Consider the following 23,061-nt stretch of genomic DNA (forward strand, 5'->3'; position numbering starts at 1 on the left):
TTTTTTATTTTATTTAATCAAAGCAACAACTTGAGGCAGTTTAATGTGGATTAACGTGGGCAGAATTATTATAGTGTTACCAATGTTAAAAGGATAAAGCTATTGTTTACAAATTTGGTAAATAAATAACCAAAAAATTTATATTTTGTTGTTTTCTTACTGTACCGAAAATGAACCGAACCGTGACCTCTAAACCGAGTTACGTACTGAACCGAAATTTTTGTGTACCGTTACACCCCTAGTCACATGATATTATTATTAGAGCTGTCATTTTCACTCATTCATCCTCATGTGTCATATATTATAATGAGATATTATTCATGTACTCATTGGTTCCCTCTTCCGAGTCTCTGCTGTCACGTGTTGTTCTTTGTCTTATTCCCTGATTCACTTCTTCACAACCACGCTAGCTTGGCGATTAGCCAACCTCTCCTGCCTGCGGGAGTTCTCTGCACACTGTGGTGTAAATATTCACGCCTGTGATTCACCCGGCAATCAGATTCATGTCAGAATAAGGTGGGCGTGGCTTATATTGGGCTTGGAAAGGAGGCTAGTTTCATTTGAAGTGTGACATGTGACCTTTACCGTGCGCTCTCCGTCTTCCTGCTCATGCACTGGTGCAGCAGCAGGTAGTCCTGGGGGGCGCTGTTGGACAGCTGCTGCGAGTGGCGGGCGGGCATGTCGAAGGTGAACAGCACCGGTTGGCTGGAGTGGACGGGCGCCGCCGCCCTGCGATGATGATGATGATGATGATGATGGTCGCCGCCGCTCAGCGGGGCCACGGAGTCGCCCACGTCTGCTCCGACAGAACGAGGAAGATGTCGGCCGTCTGCAAGGCGAGAGAAGACGCCATTTTGTCACAATTTGCAACCTGACTCTTTTAATTCTTCCTTTACTCAACAAACACACTTTTCAAAATAAAATACACAATATTAATGTGGTCATTTGTATTATTGCAGTGTCTTAATTTTACTCTATATTTTAAATTTTACTATATTATATTGTATTATTGTTATATTTTTCTGTTTTCTTATATAATGTTGTATTTTACTGTGTTGTCTTATATTATGTATCACAATTATTTTATTTTACTGTGCTTTCTTATACTATGTTGGATTATTGTCGTATTTGACTGTGTATTCTTATATTATGTTGTATTGTTATTTTCTGTGTCTTCTTATCCATCCATCCATCCATCTTCTTCCGCTTATCCGAGGTCGGGTCGCGGGGGCAACAACCTAAGCAGGGAGACCCAGACTTCCCTTTCCCCAGCCACTTTGTCTAGCTCTTCCCGGGGGATCCCGAGGCGTTCCCAGGCCAGCCGGGAGACATAGTCTTCCCAACGTGTCCTGGGTCTTCCCCGTGGCCTCCTACCGGTTGGACGTGCCCTAAACACCTCCCTCGGGAGGCGTTCGGGTGGCCTCCTGACCAGATGCCCGAACCACCTCTATTTTACCATTTTCTTTTATTCCATCCATCCATTTTCTACTGCTTATTCCCTTTGGGGTGGCGGGGGGGGCCCTGGTGCCTATTTCAGCTAAAATCGGGCGGAAGGCGTCGTACACCCTGGACAAGCCGCCACCTCATCGCATATTTTCTTATATTATGTAGTATTATTTTGTATTTTACTGTGTTTTCTTATATGTTGTATTATTGTTGTATTTTACTATGTTGTCTTATAACACAATTATTGTATTTTACTGTATTTTCTTATTATATTAGATTACTGTCGTATTTGACTGTGTATTCTTATATTATGTTGGATTGTTATGGTATTTTACTGTGCTTTCCTATATTATGTTGCATTTAAATGTGTATTCTATTATTATACTGTATTATTATCATATTTTACTGTGTTTTCTTATATTATATAAAATAACTATTGTATTTTACAGTGTTTTCTGCTGTGTTGTATTTTAGAGTTTTCTCATATTTTGTGGCGCAGTGGGAGAGTGGCCGTGCGCAACCCGAGGGTCCCAGGTTCAATCCCCACCTAGTACCAACCTCGTCACGTCCGCTGTGTCCTGAGCAAGACACTTCACCCTTGCTCCTGATGGGTGCTGGTTAGCGCCTTGCATGGCAGCTCCCTCCATCAGTGTGTGAATGTGTGTGTGAATGGGTGAATGTGGAAGTAGTGTCAAAGCGCTTTGAGTACCTTGAAGGTAGAAAAGCGCTATACAAGTACAACCCAATTATCATTTATTTATTTATGTTGTGTTATTGTTGTATTTTACTGTTTTTTTATATTATGTTGTAGTATTGTATTGCATTTTACTGTGTTTTTGTATATTATGTGGTATTATTGCTGTGTTTTGCTGTATTAAATAGTTTTTTACTCTTTTGTTATATTATATTGTATTTTACTGTTTTATTATACAAACCCCGTTTCCATATGAGTTGGGAAATTGTGTTAAATGTAAATATAAACAGAATACAATGATTTGCAAATCATTTTCAACCCATATTCAGTTGAATATGCTACAAAGACAACATATGTGATGTTTAAACTGATAAACATTTTTTTTTTTTGCAGATAATCTTTAACTTTAGAATTTGAAGCCAGCAACACGTGACAAAGAACTTGGGAAAGGTGGCAATGAATACTGATAAAGTCGGGGAATGCTCATCAAACACTTATATGGAACATCCCACAGGTGTGCAGGCTAATTGGGAACAGGTGGGTGCCATGATTGGGTATAAAAGCAGCTTCCATGAAATGCTAAGTAATTAACAAACAAGGATGGGGCGAGGGTCACCACTTTGTAAGCAAATTGTCGAACAGTTTTAGAACAACATTTCTCAACGAACTATTGCAAGGAATTTAGGGATTTTACCATCTACGGTCCGTAAAAATCATCAAAAAGTTCAGAGAATCTGGAGAAATCACTGCACATAAGCGATGATATTACGTACTTTTGATCCCTCAGGCGGTACTGCATCAAAAACCGACATCAGTGTGTTAAGGATATCACCACATGGGCTCAGGAACACTTCATAAAACCACTGTCAGTAACTACAGTTGGTCGCTACATCTGTAAGTGCAAGTTAAAACTCCACTATGCAAAGCCAAACCCATTTACAAACAATATCCTGAAACGCTGCCGGTTTGGCTTGGCCCGAGCTCACATAATATGGACTGATGCAAAGTGGAAATGTGTTCTGTGGTCTGACGAGTCCACATTTCAAATTATATTTGGAAACAGAGGACGTGGTGTCCTCCAGAACAAAGAAGAAAATAACCATCCAGATTGTCATAGGCGCAAAGTTCAAAAGCCAGCATCTGTGATTGTATGGGGGTGTATTTGTGCCCAAGGCATAGGTAACTTACACATCTGTGAAGGCACCATTAATGCTGAATGGTCCATACAGGTTTTGGAGCAACATATGTTGTCATCTAAGCAACGTTATCATGGACTTCCCTGCTTATTTCAGCAAGACAAGTGTTACAACAGCGGCTTCGTAAAAAAGAGTATGGGTACTTTCCTGGCCCGCCTGCAGTCCAGACCTGTCTCCCATCGAAAACGTGTGGCGCATTATGAAGCGTAAAATACGACTGAATGGGAAAGAATTCCACTTTCAAAGCTTCAACAATTAGTTTCCTCAGTTCCTAAACGTCTATTGAGTGTGGTTGAAAGAAAAGGTGATGTAACACAGTAGTGAACATGCCCTTTCCCAAATACTTTGGCACGTGTTGCAGCCACGAAATTCAAAGTTATTTTATTACTTGCAACAAAACAAAAAAAAGTTTATGAGTTTGAACATAAAATACCTTGTCTTTGTAGTGCATTCAATTGAATATGGGTTGAAAAGGATTTGCAAATCATTGTATTCAGTTTATATTTACATCTAACACAATTTCCCAACTCATATGGAAACGGGGTTTGTATTATGTTGTATTATTATTGTATTTTACTGTGTTGTCTTATAACACAATTATTTTCATTTACTGTATTTTCTTATTATGTTGGATAACTGTCGTATTTGACTATGTATTCTTATATTATGTTGGATTGTTATTGTATTTTACTGTGTTTTCTTATATACTGTATATACTGTATATTCCATTATTACATTGTATTAGTATTATTTTATAGTATAGTATTATTTTACTGTGTTTTCTTATATTATATAACATAACTATTGTATTATACTGTGTTTTCTAATATTATGTTGTATTTTACCATTTTCTTATATTATGTAGCATTAGTATTGTATTTTACTATTTTTTTCTTATATGTTGTATTATTGTTGTATTTTACTGTGTTGTCTTATAACACAAATATTGTATTTTACTGTATTTTCTTATTTTGTTGGATTACTGCCGTATTTGACTGTGTATTCTATTATTATATTGTATTATTATCCTATTTTACTGTGTGTTCTTATATTATATAACATAACTATTGTATTTTACTGTGTTTCTGATAGTATGTTGTATTTTAGAGTTTTCTTATACTATGTAGTATTAGTATTGTATTTTACTGTTTTCTTATATCATGTTGTGTTATTGTTGTATTTTACAGTTTTCTTATATTATGTTGTGGTATTGTATTGTATTTTACTGTGTTTTTGTATATTATGCGGTATTATTGCTGTTTTACTGTTTTGTTATATTATATTGTATTTTACAGTTTTCTTATATTATGTTGTGTTATTGTTGTATTTTAATCTGTTGTATTATAACACAATTATTGTATTTTACTGTGTTTTCTTATTATGTTGGATTATTGTCGTATTTGACTGTGTATTCTTATATTATGTTGTATTGTTATTGCATTTTACTGTTTTCTTATGTTTTTTAACTGTGTATTTTATTATTATATTGTATTATTATATTTTACTGTGTTTTCTTATATTAAATAACATAACTATTGTATTTTACTGTGCTTTCTTGTATTATGTTGTATTTTACAGTTTTCTTATATTATGTAAAATTAGTATTGTTTTTTCTTATATCATGTTGTGTTATTGTTGTATTTTACTGTTTTCTTATATTATGTTGTATTATTGTATTGTATTTTACTGTATTTTTGTGTGATATGTTGTATCATCTCTGTATTTTAAGTTTTGTTATGTTATATTGTATTTTACAAGTTTGTTGTATTTTGTTGTATTATTGCTGTATTTTACAGTGTTTTGTCATATTATATTGTATTGCATTGTTTTCTTATATTATGTTGTATTATTGATGTGTTTTACTGCATTTTGTATATCATTGTTGTTTGTTGTAAAATTGTGTTTTTATATTTCACTGTGTACTTTGTTATATTTTACTGTGTATTTTGTTATATTTTACTGTATATGCTGAATTTCCCCCAGGGATCAATAAAGTACTTTCTATTCTATTCTATCTATTCAATATAATTGTTGTATTTGGTTGTATTTTAATGTGTTTTATTATTGTATTTGGTTATATTTTACTGTGTATTATTGTTGTATTTTTATTAGATTTTACTGTGGGTATTAATGTGGTATTTGGTTACATTTTACTGTGTATTGTTGTATTTTGTTATATTTGACTGTGTATTATTGTTGTATTTGGTTAGATTCGACTGTGTAATATTGTTGTATTTTGTTATATTTGACTGTGTATTATTGTTGTATTGCTCATTGGATGACTTTGAGGGAGTGTGTGACCTTGGGGTGCATCAGAAATGTAATCAATACTTAATAATCAATACGTAGGAGAACTGAGGCCTCAGGGCTGAGAGCATGTTGTATGTTTCCTCCCGATCTCATTTACCTTTTTACGTACTGTATTGTAGTGTTTGTGTACAAGTATACTGTATTGTAGTGTTTGTATACAAGTATACTGTATTCTAGTGTTTGTATGCAAGTATACTGTATTGTGGTGTTTGTGTACAAGTATACTGTATTCTAGTGTTTGTATACAAGTATACTGTATTGTGGTGTTTGTGTACAAGTATACTGTATTCTAGTGTTTGTATACAAGTATACTGTATTGTAGTGTTTGTATGCAAGTATACTGTATTGTAGTGTTTGTATACAAGTATACTGTATTGTAGTGTTTGTATACAAGTATACTGTATTGTAGTGTTTGTATACAAGTATACTGTATTGTAGTGTTTGTATACAAGTATACAGTATTGTAGTGTTTGTATACAAGTATACTGTATTGTAGGGTTTGTGTACACATATACAGTATTGTAGTGTTTGTATACAAGTATACTGTATTGTAGTGTTTGTGTACAAATATACAGTATTGTAGTGTTTGTATACAAGTATAATGTATTGTAGTGTACAAGTATCCTGGATCATAGTATTTGCATACAAGTAGACTGTATTGTAGTGTTTGTCTACTGTATAATGTATAGTAGTGTACAAGTATGCTGTATAAAGTATTTGTATACAATTATACTCTATTGTAGTATTATGTGGGTTCTTCCGAGGATGTCGTAGTCGTAGTGGTTTGTGAAGTCCTTTGAGACATTTGTGATTTAGGGCTATATAAATAAACATTGATTGATTGATTGATATTAGTACACAAGTATAGTATAATATCAGTTGGTCCATGAGTGATGTTGTAAATAGATGGGCAGTAAGTCAACGGGAAGGGGAGGAGCTAAGAGTGGTCGTCATGACGATCCATGGATCAATAATGATGGATACAAGTCTCGTAATGGAAAACAACAGCTCTTCTTCATGATGATAACTGACTTCTACTACCTTTTTACTCTCCTACTGTAATATTGTTTACTCGCAGGAATACTACAATGCTATGTTAATACTAGTAAATATTTAGTGTTATATGTGTTTACTTGCAGGAATACTACAATGATATGTTAATATTAGTAAATATTTGGTGTTATATTTGTTTACTTGCAGGAATACTACAATCATATGTTAATATTAGTAAATATTTGGTGTTATATTTGTTTACTCGCAGGAATACTACAATGCTATGTTAATACTAGTAAATATTTGAAGTTATATTTGTTTACTCGCAGGAATACTACAATGCTATGTTAATACTAGTAAATATTTGGTGTTATATTTGTTTACTCGCAGGAATACTACAATGATATGTTAATAGTGGTAAATATTTGGTGTTATATTTGTTTACTTGCAGAAATACTACAATATTTTAATACTAGTAAATATTTGGTGTTATATCTGTTTACTCACAGGAATACAACAATGATTCTTTAATACTAGTAAATATTTGGTGTGATATTTGTTTACTTGCAGGAATACTACAATTAAATGTTAATACTAGTAAATATTTGGTGTTATATCCGTTTACTCCTTCAGGAATACTACAATGACATGTTAATACTAGTAAACATTTGGTGTTATGTTTGTTTACTTGCAGGAATACTACAATGCTATGTTAATACTAGTAACTATTTGGTGTTATATTTGTTTACTTGCAGGTATACTACAATGCTATGTTAATACTAGTAAATATTAGGTGTTATATTTGTTTAATTACAGGAATACTACAATAATATGGTAATACTAGTAAATAGTTGGTGTTATATTTGTTTACTTGCTGGGATAATACTAGTAAATATTAGGTGTTGTATTTGTTTACTTGCAGGAATACTTCAATGATATGGTAATACTAGTAAATATTTGGTGTTATATTTGTGTACTTGCAGGAATAATACGAGTAAATATTTGGTGTTGTATTTGTTTACTTGCAAGATTACTACAATGACATGGTAATACTAGTAAATATTTGGTGTTATATGTGTTTACTTGCAGGAATAATACTAGTGGATATTTGGTGTTGTATTTGTTTACTTGCAAGATTACTACAATGACATGGTAATACTAGTAAATATTTGGTGTTATATGCGTTTACTTGCAGGAATAATACTAGTAAAAATTTGATGTTATATTTGTTTACTTGCAGGAATACTACAATGATATGTTAATAGTGGTCAACATGGAGTTTTCCATGCATCCAAACAGGAGGTACCACTCTGATCCTTCTTCACAGTCCAGCTGCTCTTTCCCAACATTCTGACTCATGCTTTCATCATCACACATACTCACATGCTCTGTGTGTGTGTGGGTGTGTGTGTGTGTGTGTGTGTGTGTGTGTGTGTGTGTGTGTGTGTGTGTGTGTGTGTGTGTGTGTGTGTGTGTGCCTGAGGGGGTGAAGCCTCTGCTGGGTCGGGACGTCCAGCCCAGTGGACATGAAAGGGTCGCCCTCCCCCACCCTCAATTATGGCATTGTTCTGAGTGATCTCTCTCTCTCGCTCTCTCTCTCTCTCTCTCCCGCCCTCTGCTGTCGTCATCTCTCCCCCACAAAAAGCTTCCATGCTGTGAATCCCAGACGCACTAGCATGGTTTCATATATTGATTGGTCATAGAGACACACTAGCCCCGCCTCACTCACTGACACACGCACGCACGCACGCACGCACGCACGCACGCACGCACGCACACACACACGAAGCAGAGAGTACCACAACAGAGTAAAATACGCTATTAGGTTTGTTGTTTGCGAGAGAAGGAGAAGACAAGGTGGCTAAGATGGCCGAAGTGTTTCAGGCCTGATGCTGGACGTCACTTTGTCAACACAACAAGCACAAGGAGGAAAGGTTGCTTCCCTACACCAGTCAATAACACTACACTACATGAGTACACAACACTATACTTCCCAACCCTCCTGATTTTTCCCGGGAGACTCCCGAATTTCAGTCCACCTCCCGAAAATCTCCCGGGGCAACCATTCTTCCGAATTTCTCCCGACTACCACCCGTACAACAATATTGGGAGCGTGCCTTATCGGCACTGCCTTTAGCGTCCTCTCTCACCTTAAAAGGAGACTGTCATACATGTCTCCGTTATCCATGGGTTTATCTCTAACCCATAAAGTAGGCATGCACGGAGCTACAGTAAGTGATTGTTTTATTATGTTTGTATATCTTGTTTAGCACTTAGCAATACATGATGCTTAGTGTTTGATCATCATTTGTCCCAAAGAAGTCTTTGTTGTCTCTCATCAAGTCTGCCATGATTAGTAGTCTTGTTGTTGTTGAAGGGAAAGTGAGCGTTGTGATGTGTCTGTGAAATGAATACTTAAAATTATCAAAATATGTAACTATGACATGTTATTAAGAATGTTACTATGTATTACATACATACGTACAGAGTGTATATAAAATATGTAAACATAACATGTTATTATACTTTGGCTAAAGCTAAATATCACTCAAATCTCATCCACTGTAATAAAAACGATCCTAAATTTTTTAGTACGGTAGCATCGCTAACCCAACAAGGGACTCCTTCCAGTAGCTCCACCCACTCAGCTGATGACCTTATGCAATTCTTTAATAAGACAATTGAAGTCATTAGAAAGGAGATTAAAGACAATGCGTCCCAACTACAACTGGGTTCTATTAACACAGATATGATTGTAGATACGGTGGATACTGCCCTCCAAAATAGTTTCTCTCGTTTTGAGGAAATAACATTAGAGGAATTGTTACAACGTGTAAATGGAATAAAACAAACAACATGTTTACTCGACCCTCTTCCTGGGAAACTGATCAAGGAGCTCTTTGTATTATTAGGTCCATCAGTGCTAAATATTATAAACTTATCACTTTCCTCTGGCACTGTTCCCCTAGCATTCAAAAAAGCGGTTATTCATCCTCTCCTTAAAAGACTTAACCTCGATCCTGACCTCATGGTAAACTACCGACCGGTGTCTCACCTTCCCTTTATTTCAAAAATCCTCGAAAAAATTGTTGCGGAGCAGTTAAATGAACACTTAGCGTCTAACAATCTATGTGAAACCTTTCAATCCGGCTTCAGGGCAAATCACTCTACTGAGACAGCACTCACAAAAATGACTAATGATCTATTGCTAACGATGGATTCTGATGCATCATCTATGTTGCTGCTCCTCGATCTTAGCGCTGCTTTCGATACCGTCGATCATAATATTTTATTAGAACATAGCAAAACACGAATTGGTATGTCAGACTTAGCCCTGTCTTGGTTTAACTCTTATCTTACTGACAGGATGCAGTGTGTCTCCCATAACAATGTGACCTCGGACTACGTTAAGGTAACGTGTGGAGTTCCCCAGGGTTCGGTCCTTGGCCCTGCACTCTTCAGCATCTACATGCTGCCGCTAGGTGACATCATACGCAAATACGGTGTTAGCTTTCACTGTTATGCTGATGACACCCAACTCTACATGCCCCTAAAGCTGACCAACACGCCGGATTGTAGTCAGCTGGAGGCGTGTCTTAATGAAATTAAACAATGGATGTCCGCTAACTTTTTGCAACTCAACGCCAAAAAAACGGAAATGCTGATTATCGGTCCTGCTAGAAACGACCTCTATTTAATAATACAACTTTAACATTTGACAAGCAAACAATTAAACAAGGCGACTCGGTAAAGAATCTGGGTATTATCTTTGACCCAACTCTCTCCTTTGAGTCACACATTAAGATTGTTACTAAAACGGCCTTCTTTCATCTCCGTAATATCGCTAAAATTCGCTCCATTTTGTCCACTAAAGATGCTGAGATCATTATCCATGCGTTTGTTACGTCTCGCCTCGATTACTGTAACGTATTATTTTCGGGTCTCCCCATGTCTAGCATTAAAAGATTACAGTTGGTACAAAATGCGGCTGCTAGACTTTTGACAAGAACAAGAAAGTTTGATCACATTACGCCTGTACTGGCTCACCTGCATTGGCTTCCTGTGCACTTAAGATGTGACTTTAAGGTTTTACTACTTACGTATAAAATACTACACGGTCTAGCTCCATCCTATCTTGCCGATTGTATTGTACCATATGTCCCGGCAAGAAATCTGCGTTCAAAGGACTCCGGCTTATTAGTGATTCCCAAAGCCCAAAAAAAGTCTGCGGGCTATGGAGCGTTTTCATTTTGGGCTCCAGTACTCAGTTCGAGATGCCACCTCTGTAGAAGCATTTAAGTCTCACCTTAAAACTCATTTGTATACTCTAGCCTTTAAATAGCCGTTTCTTTTCTTTTTCTCCTATGTCCCACTCTCCCTTGTGGAGGGGGTCCGGTCCGATTCGGTGGCCATGGACTGCTTGCCTGTGTATCGGCTGGGGACATCTCTGCGATGCTGATCCGCCTCCGCTTGGGATGTTTTCCTGCTGGCTCCGCTGTGGACGGGACTCTCGCTGCTGTGTTTGATCCGCTTTGGATCCATTATGGATTGAACTTTCACAGTATCATGTTAGACCCGCTCGACATCCATTGCTTTCGTCCTCTCCAAGGTTCTCATAGTCATCATTGTCACCGACGTCCCACTTGGTGTGAGTTTTCCTTGCCCTTATGTGGGCCTACCGAGGATGTCGTAGTGGTTTGTGTTGTGGTTTGTGTTGTGGTTTGTGCAGCCCTTTGAGACACTAGTGATTTAGGGATACATAAGTAAACATTGATTGATTGATTGATATTATGAATGTTACTATGTATTACATACATACTTACAGTGTGTATATAAAATATGTAAATATGACATATTATTATGAATGTTACTAGATACTACATATATACTAACAGTGTGTGTATAAAATATGTAAATACATGTTACTATGAATGTTACAAGATACTACATATACACTTAGTGTATCTAAAATATTTAAATATTACATGTTATCATGAATGTTACTACATTACATATATACTTACAGTATGATGAAAATATGTAACTATTGCATGCTATTAGGAATGTTACTACATTACATATACACTTATTGTGTGTATAAAATATGTAAATATTACATGTTATTATGAATGTTACTACATTACATATATACTTATAGTGTATATAAAATATGTAAATATTACATGTTAATACAAATGTTACTAGATATTACATTTATATTTACAGGATGTATATAAAACCTTGATGGAGGGTTTTAGATGTTTTTTAAAGTACTTTATAGGCGGGATAACGCGATCTGCTGTTATGTCCGTCGTTAGCTGACTTTTGCTAGTGTTTATTTATGATTAAGAATGCATAAAAAGTGTTCTAGTCTTACAAAAGGATCGTGAATGATTGACATTCCCAAAAAAAATGCAGTTCTTCCTGAAACATCAGTGTGATACAAATGCCACTGGTGCACAATTATGTGGCCAAAGTGAAAATGCATCTTGTTTTACTCCAACTACTCTAACCATGAGAAAGAGAGCCTCTCTTCCTGAAAGCCATGAAAAGAGTCCTACAGAGTTTGAGCTATGGAGGATACTGTAATACATCAGTGCCGTATCATCTGCGCTTTGCATGTAATCTAATGGAGGCGGATGCTGCATCTCAGGGGGCCAAAATTAGAAGGCAGCTGGTTGGATGAGGACAACGAGCGCCTTTGTCGGATACTCATTTCCTTCCACTCCTGCCGGAACTGGAGGAAGACATGAAACCATCTTCTCTGCAGTGAGATATAAATATAGACGGCTGTGTGAATATTGCACAGATTGCAATCGCTGAGAAGATAGTCACCGAGAACCGCTATCTTCTTTCACACTCTCCGAAGTGAGAGGGAAAAAAGCAATATCCTAAAAGCTTTGGTAAGAGATTAGTTGTAGACCACGTCGCAAATTAACCTCATTGGCCGAGTGGTGGGTGGGCGGGTCTTGTCACACCAGGACGCAAAGGTCACATCTTAAAGATGCAGGCAATCTGCCAGGGCAGCACTTAAAGTGACAGTGTCCCGGAGGACCCCCAAGCTGTTTGCATGTGTGCTGAGTGTGTCAGTGACATGTATGAAATATCAATATGTCATCAATGAAAGTAACTTAAAAACTTGCAAGTGTAAAAAAAAGTCAATCACACTAACAAGTGTAAGTGAGAAACACAGGTAAAGAAACGAAGCAACAAACAAGTACACAAACAAGGAAACAAATAAGTACACATGCAAGGAAACAAATAAATAAACAAGTACACACACAAGTAAACAAGTACACATACAAGGAAACTTACACATAAACAAGTACACACGCAAGGAAACAAACAAACAAACAAACACACACACAAGTAAAGAAACAAAGAAACAAACAAATGCACAAACAAGGAAAAACAGGTACACAAACAAGAACACACATAGGTAAACTAACAAATAAACAAGTACACACAAGTAAACGAACAAAGAAACAAACAAATACACAAACAACTACACACACAAGGAAACAAACAAATAAACAAGTAAACACAAATACACGAACAAAGAAAAAAACATGTAGACACAGAAGGAAACAAACAAAGAAACAAACAAATACACAAACAGGGAAACAAAGAAGTACACACACACAAGGAAACAAAGAAACAAATAAATACACAAACAAGTACACCCAAAAGGAAACAAACAAATACACGAACAAGTACACACACATATGAACAACCACACACACAAGTAAAAAGACATAGAAACAAACAAATACACAAACAAGTACACTCAAAACGAAACAAACAAATACACAAACAAGTACACACACATATGAACAACCACACACACAAGTAAAAAGACTGAGAAACCAACAAATACACAAAGAAGGAAACAAACCACTAAACAAACAAGTACACACACAAGGAAATAAACAAAGAAACAAGTTCACATACAAGTAAACAAACCAGTACACAGACAGGAGATAAGTAAAAAAAACCAAGTACACAAACAAAGAAACAAACAAATACACAAACAACTACACACACAATGAAATAAACATATAAACAAGTACACACAAATAAACAAAGAAATACACAAACAAAGAAACAAACAAGTACACACACAAGGAAACAAAACAAATACACAAAGAAGGAAACAAATAAGTACACACACAAGGAAACAAACAAGTACACAAACAAGTAGACACACAAGGAAACACACATAAACAAGCACACACACAAGTAAACAAACAAAGAAACAAACACATACACAAAAAAGAAAACAAACATGTACACACACAAGAAAAACAACAGCTAAACAAACAAGTACACACACAAGGAAACAAACAAATAAACAAGTACACACACAAGTAAATAAACCAGTGCACAAAGGAACTAAGTAAACAAACAAGTACACAAACAAGGAAATAAGTAAACAAAGAAGGAAAGAAGTAAACAAAGGACAGAAGATTCCTGAGCGCCATGTGAGCGGTGTGCTGGTCTACGTGACTCCAAGGAGGACCAGCGAGGTCACCAAAAGTTCAACAGCTGATGACAAACATCGTCAGGCCAGCATGTCAACAAACACTCGTTTACATTAGACCGCTGCAGACAACAACAACGCACGCCCACGGGCATCTTCTATGAAACCCTAAAAGCAGTGAAGTGGTCATGTTGTGTAAATGGTAAATAAAAAGAGATTACAATGATTTGCAAATCCTTTTCAACTTATATGGATTTGAATAGACTGCAAATACAATATATTTAATGTTCACACTGAGAAATTTATTTTTTGCAAATATTAGCTCATTTGGAATTTGATGCCTGCAACATGTTTCAATAACGCTGGCACAAGTGGCAAAAAAGACTGAGAAAGCTGAGGAATGCTCATCAAAGACTTATTTGGAACATCCCACAGGTGAACAGCTAATTGAGAACAGGTGGGTGCCATGATTGGGTATAAAAGCAGCTTCCATGAAATTCTCAGTCATTCACAAACAAGGATGGGGCGAGAGTCACCACTTTGTCAACAAATGCCTGAGCAAATTGTTTAGGAACAACATTTCTCAACCAGTTATTGCAAGGAATTTAGGGATTTCACCATCTACGCTCCGTAATATCATCAAAAGTTTAGACAATCTGGAGAAATCGCTGCACGTAAGCCATGATATACGGACCTTCGATCCCTCAGGCTGTACTGCATTGAAAAGCGACACCAGTGTGTAAAGGATATCACCATATGGGCTCAGGAACACTTCAGAAAACCACTGTGAGTAACTACAGTTGGTCGCTACATCTGTAAGTGAAAGTTAAAACTCTACTAAGCAAAGCCAAAGCCAATTATCAACAACACCCGAAACGCTTCGCTGGGCCCGAGCTCATCTAAGATGAACTGATGCAAAGTGGAAAAGTATTCTGTGGTCTGACGAGTCCACATTTCAAATTGGTTTTGGAAACTGTGGACGTGGTGTCCTCCGGACCAAAGAGGAAAAGAACCATCCGGATTGTTCTAGGCGCAAAGTGTAAAAGCCAACATCTGTGAAAGTGTGGGGGTGTATTAGTGCCCAAGGCATGGCTAACTTACACATCTGTGAAGGCACCATTAATGCTGAAAAGTACATACAGGTTTTGGAGCAGCAACGTTATCATGGACACCCCTGCTTATTTCAGCAAGACAATGCCAAACCACATGTTAACAGCTTGGCTTCATAGTAAAAGAGTTTGGGTACTCGATTGGCCTGCCTGTAGTCCAGACCTGTCTCCCATTGAAAATGTGTGGTGCAATATGAATCCCTGCATAACAGAGAGGAAGCTCCGCCCACATGCATACGAGATAGCTCCACCCAAATGTAATAATGAGCGGAAACTCCGCCCACATGAGTCAAGAGAAGACACTTTGCCCACATGCCTATGAGAGAAAGCTCCGCCGACACGCCTACAAGAGAGGACGCTCCGCCCACATGCATAGGTGAGCAGAAGCTCCGCCCATATGAGTGCAGACTGTGCGAAAGATGGGAAGGTGAGGAAAAAGGTGGAGCATGAATACAAACAGAAGGTTTGCTGGGAGGAATTTGGTGTAGAAGAAGTGACATTTTAACACCACTGACAATGTTTGACAGTAAACTTCCTGGTCAGGACAAAAGTCCAACTTTGTTACAACTTTGTACATGATGTACTTTACCGCTGAAAACTTATTTTAGTTGACAGGAAGTACTTGACTCCTTCACTGACACCACTGACAAAAGATCAAAGAAATGTCACAATATTGATTTTGGAACCTAAATTATTGGCATTGATAATGACCCAAAATACCATCAGGAAACATACATCCATGTATTATTTAGTGGTAAATGTTATAAAAGGTTTGATCAAGTGAAAAGAGTCAAATAGAACAATGTAGTTATTAAAAAAACTAACTTATTTATTATTACCATCCGGAATGGAATTACGCTGTCTTTAAGTTGAAGGGGAGCAGTCATGGTTTTTTAGTGACACCTAGAGGTCACAATAACTCATGAAGTTAAGCTCATGATGTAGTAAGTTGGATGATGCGGACACATTTGTTACTGAAAACTTTCTAATTCACTTCTGCCTTGGAGACCGTGTATGTGTAAGTATTATGTAACTATTATTTTTTCTTTATATTGACTAATGTCACATTTTATTGTGCTTTTGTGCGCTTAGCTGCTGTGTAGCTACTAGCTCCTAGTAGCCTTTGGCCTAGCATGTTTACTTTTTGGAAATTAAAAATATAAGAAATTGTGTGTTTATTTGAAGACATTTAGATGTTAACTGTCCAGCTTTGTACAAGTAAACACTCTGCTTGTATCGCACATGATGTCACACACAAGTAAACAATTCAGGACTGCTTGTATCGCACATATCACACACAAGTAAACAATTCTGGACTGCTTGAATCACACAAGATATCACACACAAGTAAACACTATTCAGGACTACTTGTATTGCACATGATATCACATGCACACAAGTAAACGCTTTCCAGGACTGCTTGTATCGCACATTATATTGCACACGAGTAAAATATGCAGGACTGCTTGTATCGCACATGATGTCACAAACAAGTAAACAGTATTCAGGACTACTTGTATCGCACATTATACCACACACAAGTAAACACTCTGCAGTACTGCTTGTATCGCACATTATACCACACACAAGTAAACACTCTGCAGGACTGCTTGTATCGCACATTATATCACACGCAAGTAAACAATGTAGGACTGTTTGTATCGCATATGATATCACAGACAAGTAAACACTCTCCAGGACTCCTTCTATCGCACATTATATTGCACACGAGTAAAATATGCAGGACTGCTTGTGTCGCACATGATGTCACACACAAGTAAACATTATTCAGGACTACTTGTATCGCACTTTATACCACACACAAGTAAACACACTGCAGGACTGCTTGTATTGCATATACAAGTAAACACTCTGCAGGACAGCTTGTATCGCACATGATATCACATATGAGTAAACACTCTGCAGGATTGCTTGTAACTCACATGATATCACACACAAGTAAACACTCAGCAGGACTGCTTGTATCGCACATACAAGTAAACACTCTGCAGGACAGTTTGTCTCGCACATGATATCACACATGGGTAAACACGCTGCAGGACTGCCTGTATCGCACATGATGTCATTCAAGGAAAGATGTCGCAGGACTGCTTGTATCGCATATGATATCATACATTAGTAAACACTAATCACCAAAAATTATGCTCACTGTTCCCTTCACTTCCTAGGGGGTGAACAAGGGTGATTGGTCAAATACAGAGAATAATTTCGCCACACCTGGTGTGACAATCATTGGTACTCCAACTTTAACTCCGCAGGACTGCTTGTATCTTACATAATATCACACACAAGTAAACACGCAGCATAACAGCTTCTACCGCACATGATATCACACACAAGTGAATGCGCTGTAGAACTGCTTGTATTGCTCACGATATCACACACAAATAAACACTCTACGGCTTGTATCGCACATGATATCACACAAAAGTAAACACGCTGTAGGACTGCTTTAATAGCACATGCTATCACATATGAGTAAACACTGCAGGATTGCTTGTATCGCACATACAAGTAAACACTGCAGGACAGCTTGTATCGCACATGATGTCACACACAGGTAAACACGCTGCAGGACTGCTTGTATCGCACAAGATCTCACTTAAGTGAACACTTTGCAGGACAACTTGCATCGCACATGATATCACAGACAAGTAAACACGCTGCAGGACTGCTTGTACCGCACATGATATAACCTAAGTAAACACTCTGCAAGATTGCTTGTATCGCACATGATATCACAGACAAGTAAACACGCTGCAGGACTGCTTGTACCGCACATGATATAACCTAAGTAAAAACTCTGCAAGATTGCTTGTATCGCACATGATATCACAGACAAGTAAACACGCTGCAGGACTGCTTGTACCGCACATGATATAACCTAAGTAAACACTCTGCAAGATTGCTTGTATCGCACATGATATCACAGACAAGTAAACACGCTGCAGGACTGCTTGCACCGCACATGATATAACCAAAGTAAACACTCTGGAAGATTGCTTGTATCGCACATGATATCACAGACAAGTAAACACGCTGCAGGACTGCTTGTACCGCACATGATATAACCTAAGTAAACACTCTGCAAGATTGCTTGTATCGCACTTGATATCACAGACATGTAAACACGCTGCTGGGCTGTTTGTATCACACATTTTACATGCAAACACTGCTAATACATTATGGTTGGTTGATGGTATCGCAGTGATATTGAATATGAATATCAGATCAGGACGTCTTTAAATAAGGACTATTTAGGACATGAATCACTATCTGATCATGACTAACTCACCAGGGTATTGCAGTAGTACTTCAACAGTACTGCACCCACCAGACAATACGAGCGCCAGCAGTCAAGATGCAGAGCAAAAGAGGGGAATGTGGATTTGACCTGGGTGGTTGCCATGGCAGCAGATACCTGACCTGACATCTTCTATAAAAAAATCAATGGCAACAAACTCGTGGCACTTGAGGAGAAGACTGTTATATAATATAGATATACATACACACACGTTAGGTCAGGAAAAAACACACAGGCTATTTAATCTCTTACTATTTTCATTTTCCCTGTTTCGCAGATTTCTCTGCTCTTCGGGGGATTTTATTGAAGTGTCTGTGGTTGTTACATATATACTGTATAGGGTGCATTACATGGGAGTGTGGCCATTGTTACACAGTAGTGCCTTGTTTCTGTACCAGTTGGTTGCCTTTGTTTAAAGTGGACACGCTGGGGTGGTACATAATAAAAAAAAAAATTATTTCAGGCACAGGTTATATCTTTTAGCTGCACTGTTGTATGATGAGCTCGATGCCACAATGTGCCATGTAATGGCGTGATCAATTTTATTGTCTTTAAGAGTCCATATGTATTTGTTCAGTTCTGTAGAGTTCTTGAATCGGGGGATTAGGAATGATGCTGTGTGGTTGTTATAACAGGTTTTAAAGATGTTTTCTGTGAGTCCAATATATGTCTCTGTGTTTGAGTTGTCCTTACGGATGAGACTGGCTTGGTTAACGACTGAAGTTTTCAAGCAGTTTCCGTTAAGTGAGCAGTTAGGCTTCTGTCTGCAATTGCAACTATCTGTGGAGTTCGAGTCATTAGCGGTTGCTTGTCTGTGAGTGCTCAAAATCGTTTTGTTATATGAGTGAATGGTTTGTTTGATACTCGTTACGCAGCTGTAGCTAAGTTTCAAGGTGTTCCTGAATACATGTTTTTTGAGGAAGTGCGTGTGAGTGCAATACATTTGTGTCCGATATTTGTGATGACATTTTTGCTGATAGGGGGGTTGTACCAAAGTATGTCGTCCCGTTTCCTAGTTATTGTTTTAGTTGCTGATGGCTTGTATTGAAGGGTGGATTGGTATTCACTTTCGTTGAGTGCTTTCTGGTATGGAGGTGTTGCTTGGTTGAATGACTCCCTGTCGTGGTATACATATTGTAATGTGGTGTCAGGCTTTGTAAATGGCCGGTATGTGTTGTCGTTCAGGTTGAGTGTTACCTCCAGGAAGTTTACAGTGTTTGTTTGCCTCAATTGTGATCAATAGTCCGTTATTTTTGAAAATGCGGCATATTTCTTTTTTTATGTTTTCCAAAGCTTGGCATTGGAAACGCCTATTCCGTTGTCTCTGTATAGTCCAATGTTTCATCCTAATTTTGTGAGTTGCGAGAGTAAGAAGCTTCTTACTAGTTCGCATGATTCAGCCACGTCATAACTTCCCATTGTTTCGTCGAAGGGCCCAGTGGTCTTTTGCCAAGGTTGCTTTTGGTGCGTGAGCATTGAGTTCTTTGCGTGAATTACGATATTTTTTTCATTCATGGTGATGTTGTCATATTTTGAAGCAAAGTCCAGGGGTTTGTTCAGTAGTTCCCTGCTGATTGAGGGATACAATTCCTCTACGTCGAAGCAAATTAATCTGTGTTGCTCTCTGTTGCTTATGTTCTTGAACCAGTTTCTTACGACTGTTGTGTTTTTCCATCGGTTGAGCTGGAAAGTGTTGGAGATTTTGTTGTTAATTCTGTCCAGGATTTGTTTGCCAATTTCTGATTTGGTTGGGTAAATCAACCAACATGTTGGTGGTCTGCTTACAAGATTGGGTTTTTGGTCTTTCAGTGGGATGAACGCCTCTTTGCTGGCTGTAGTGTCCACTTTGTTGGCGATGTTGGGCTTCGTGGCAATGTTCTTGTCCTCTGTGTTTATAGCTTATATAGTGCTGTCATCAGACAGGGAATCATTCAACATAGCAACACCTTAATACCAAAAGGCGCTCAACAAAAGTGGATACCAATACACCCTTCAATACAACCCACTAGCAACTAAAACAAGAAAAACAAGGAAACGGGACAACATACCGTATTTTCCGCACTATAAGGCGCACCTACAAACCTAAAATGTTCTCAAAAGCTGACAGTGCGCCTTATAATCTGGTGTGCTTTATATATGGAACAATATTGAGCTACAACAGGTCTCACAACTACGGTAAGCAGCCGCCGATTTCATTTTCCCCGTAGGAGAAGAAGGAAAGCAGGAATTGTCACTGAACTGCTAGACAACAGCAGCGACACTCAATCCATTAACGACGCCTTGAAATAGTGCAAAGCATTAACAATATATCAATAACTCAACGTTGCTCAAACGTTAATGTCACACAACACAACACACAAAATAAACATGTAAAGCTCACTTTATTAAGTTATTCCTCATCCACGAATCCCTCAAATTCTTCTTCTTCTTTTTATATTATTTTATTGTGTACCACCCCAGCATGTCCACTTTAAACAAACGCAACAAACTGGTCACATCATGCCAGCACAGAAGCAAAGCAGTACTGTGTAACAATGGCCACAACCCCATGTAATGTACCCTATATATACATGTAACAGCCACTTCAATAAAATCCCCTGACAAGCAGGGAAACCTGTGAAACAGGCTTGTAGGGACAAAATAGCCTCTGTGTTTTTTCCTGACCTAAAGTATATTCCGCTTTACTGAGCACTGTGTAACGGATAAAGCACAGTAACCTTGACATATACAGACATATATATATATATATATATATATATATATATATATACATATGTATATTACACACACACACACATGCGTGTGTGTGTGTATATATTATGTATATATGAGGGACAAGCAGTAGAAAATGGATGGATGGATGGAATATGCATCTATAACTTATATACACACACAGACACACACACACACACACACACACACACGTGAATATACAAACCCCGTTTCCATATGAGTTGGGAAATTGTGATAGATGTAAATATAAACGGAATACAATGATTTGCAAATCCCTTTCAACCCATATTCAGTTGAATGCACTACAAAGACAAGATATTTGATGTTCAAACACATAAACTTTATTTTTTTTTGCAAATAATAATTAACTGTTGGGAAAGGGCATGTTCACCACTGTGTTACATCACCTTTTCTTTTAACAACATTCAATAAACGTTTGGGAAAAGAGGGAACTAATTGTTGACGCTTTGAAAGTGGAATTATTTCCCATTCTTGTTTCATGTAGAGCTTTAGGCGTTCAACAGTCCGGGGTCTCCGCTGTCGTATTTTACGCTTCATAATGCGCCACACATTTTTGATGGGAGACAGGTCTGTACTGCAGGCGAGCCAGGAAAGTAGCCGCAGTCTTTTTTTACCAAGCCACGCTGTTGTAACACTTGTCTTGCTGAAATAAGCAGGGGCGTCCATGATAACGTTGCTTGGATGACAACATATGTTGTTCCAAAACCTGTAAGGACCTTTCAGCATTAATGGTGCCTTCACAGATGTGTAAGTTACCCATGCCTTGGGCACTAATGCACCCCCATACCATCACAGAAGCTGGCTTTGGAACTTTGCGCCTATAACAATCCAAACGGTTATTTTCCTCTTTGTTCTGGAGGACACCACGTCCTGTGTTTACAAATATAATTTGAAATGTGAACTCGTCGGATCACAGAACACCTTTCCACTTTGCATCAGTCCATCTTAGGTGAGCTCGGGCCCAGCCAAGCCAGCGGCGTTTCAGGATATTGTTGATAAATGGGTTTGGCTTTGCATAGTAGAGTTTTAACTTGCACTTACAGATGTAGCGACCAACTGTAGTTACTGACAGTGGTTATATGAAGTGTTCCTGAGCCCATGTGGTGATATCATTAACACACTGATGTCGGTTTTTGATGCAGTACCGCCTGAGGGATCAAAAGTCCGTAATATCATCGCTTACGTGCAGTGATTTCTCTAGATTCTCTAAACTTTTTGATGATTTTACGGACCGTAGATGGTACAATCCCTATATTCCTTGCCATATCTCGTTGAGAAATGTTGTTCTAAAACTGTTCGACAATTTGCTTAAAAAAGTGGTGACCCTCACCCCATCCTTGTTTGTGAATTACTTAGCATTTCATGGAAGCTGCTTTTATACCCAATCATGGCACCCACCTGTTCCCAATTAGCCTGCACACCTGTGGGATGTTCCATATAAGTGTTTGATGAGCATTCCTCAACTTTATCAGTCTTTATTGCCACCTTTCCCAACTTCTTTGTCACGTGTTGCTGGCATCAAATTCTAAAATTAATGATTATTTGCAAAAAAAAAAAATGTTTATCAGTTTGAACATCAAATATGTTGTCTTTGTAGCATATTCAACTAAATATGGGTTGAAAAGGATTAGCAAATCATTGTATTCCATTTATATTTACATCTAACACAATTTCCCAACTCATATGGAACGGGGTTTTTATATCATATATCTATAGTATGTCATTATAAAAATCAATAATATATATTATACTAT

At 37.7% G+C, this 23,061-nt stretch overlaps 1 protein-coding gene across 1 annotated transcript in view; it reads right to left on the reverse strand.

Annotated features, from left to right (window-relative positions):
• The window catches only part of gab2 (GRB2-associated binding protein 2), a 123,480-nt gene that overhangs the window by 35,413 nt on the left and 65,006 nt on the right, over positions 1 to 23,061 (reverse strand). Inside the window, exon 4 of the mRNA XM_061877983.1 lies at positions 586 to 829. Within this exon, the coding sequence (XP_061733967.1) occupies positions 586 to 829 (244 nt within the window). The remainder of the gene's footprint in view (positions 1 to 585; positions 830 to 23,061) is intronic.

Source organism: Nerophis ophidion, linkage group LG18 (genome assembly GCF_033978795.1).
Source record: "Nerophis ophidion isolate RoL-2023_Sa linkage group LG18, RoL_Noph_v1.0, whole genome shotgun sequence".
Lineage (NCBI taxonomy): Eukaryota > Metazoa > Chordata > Actinopteri > Syngnathiformes > Syngnathidae > Nerophis > Nerophis ophidion.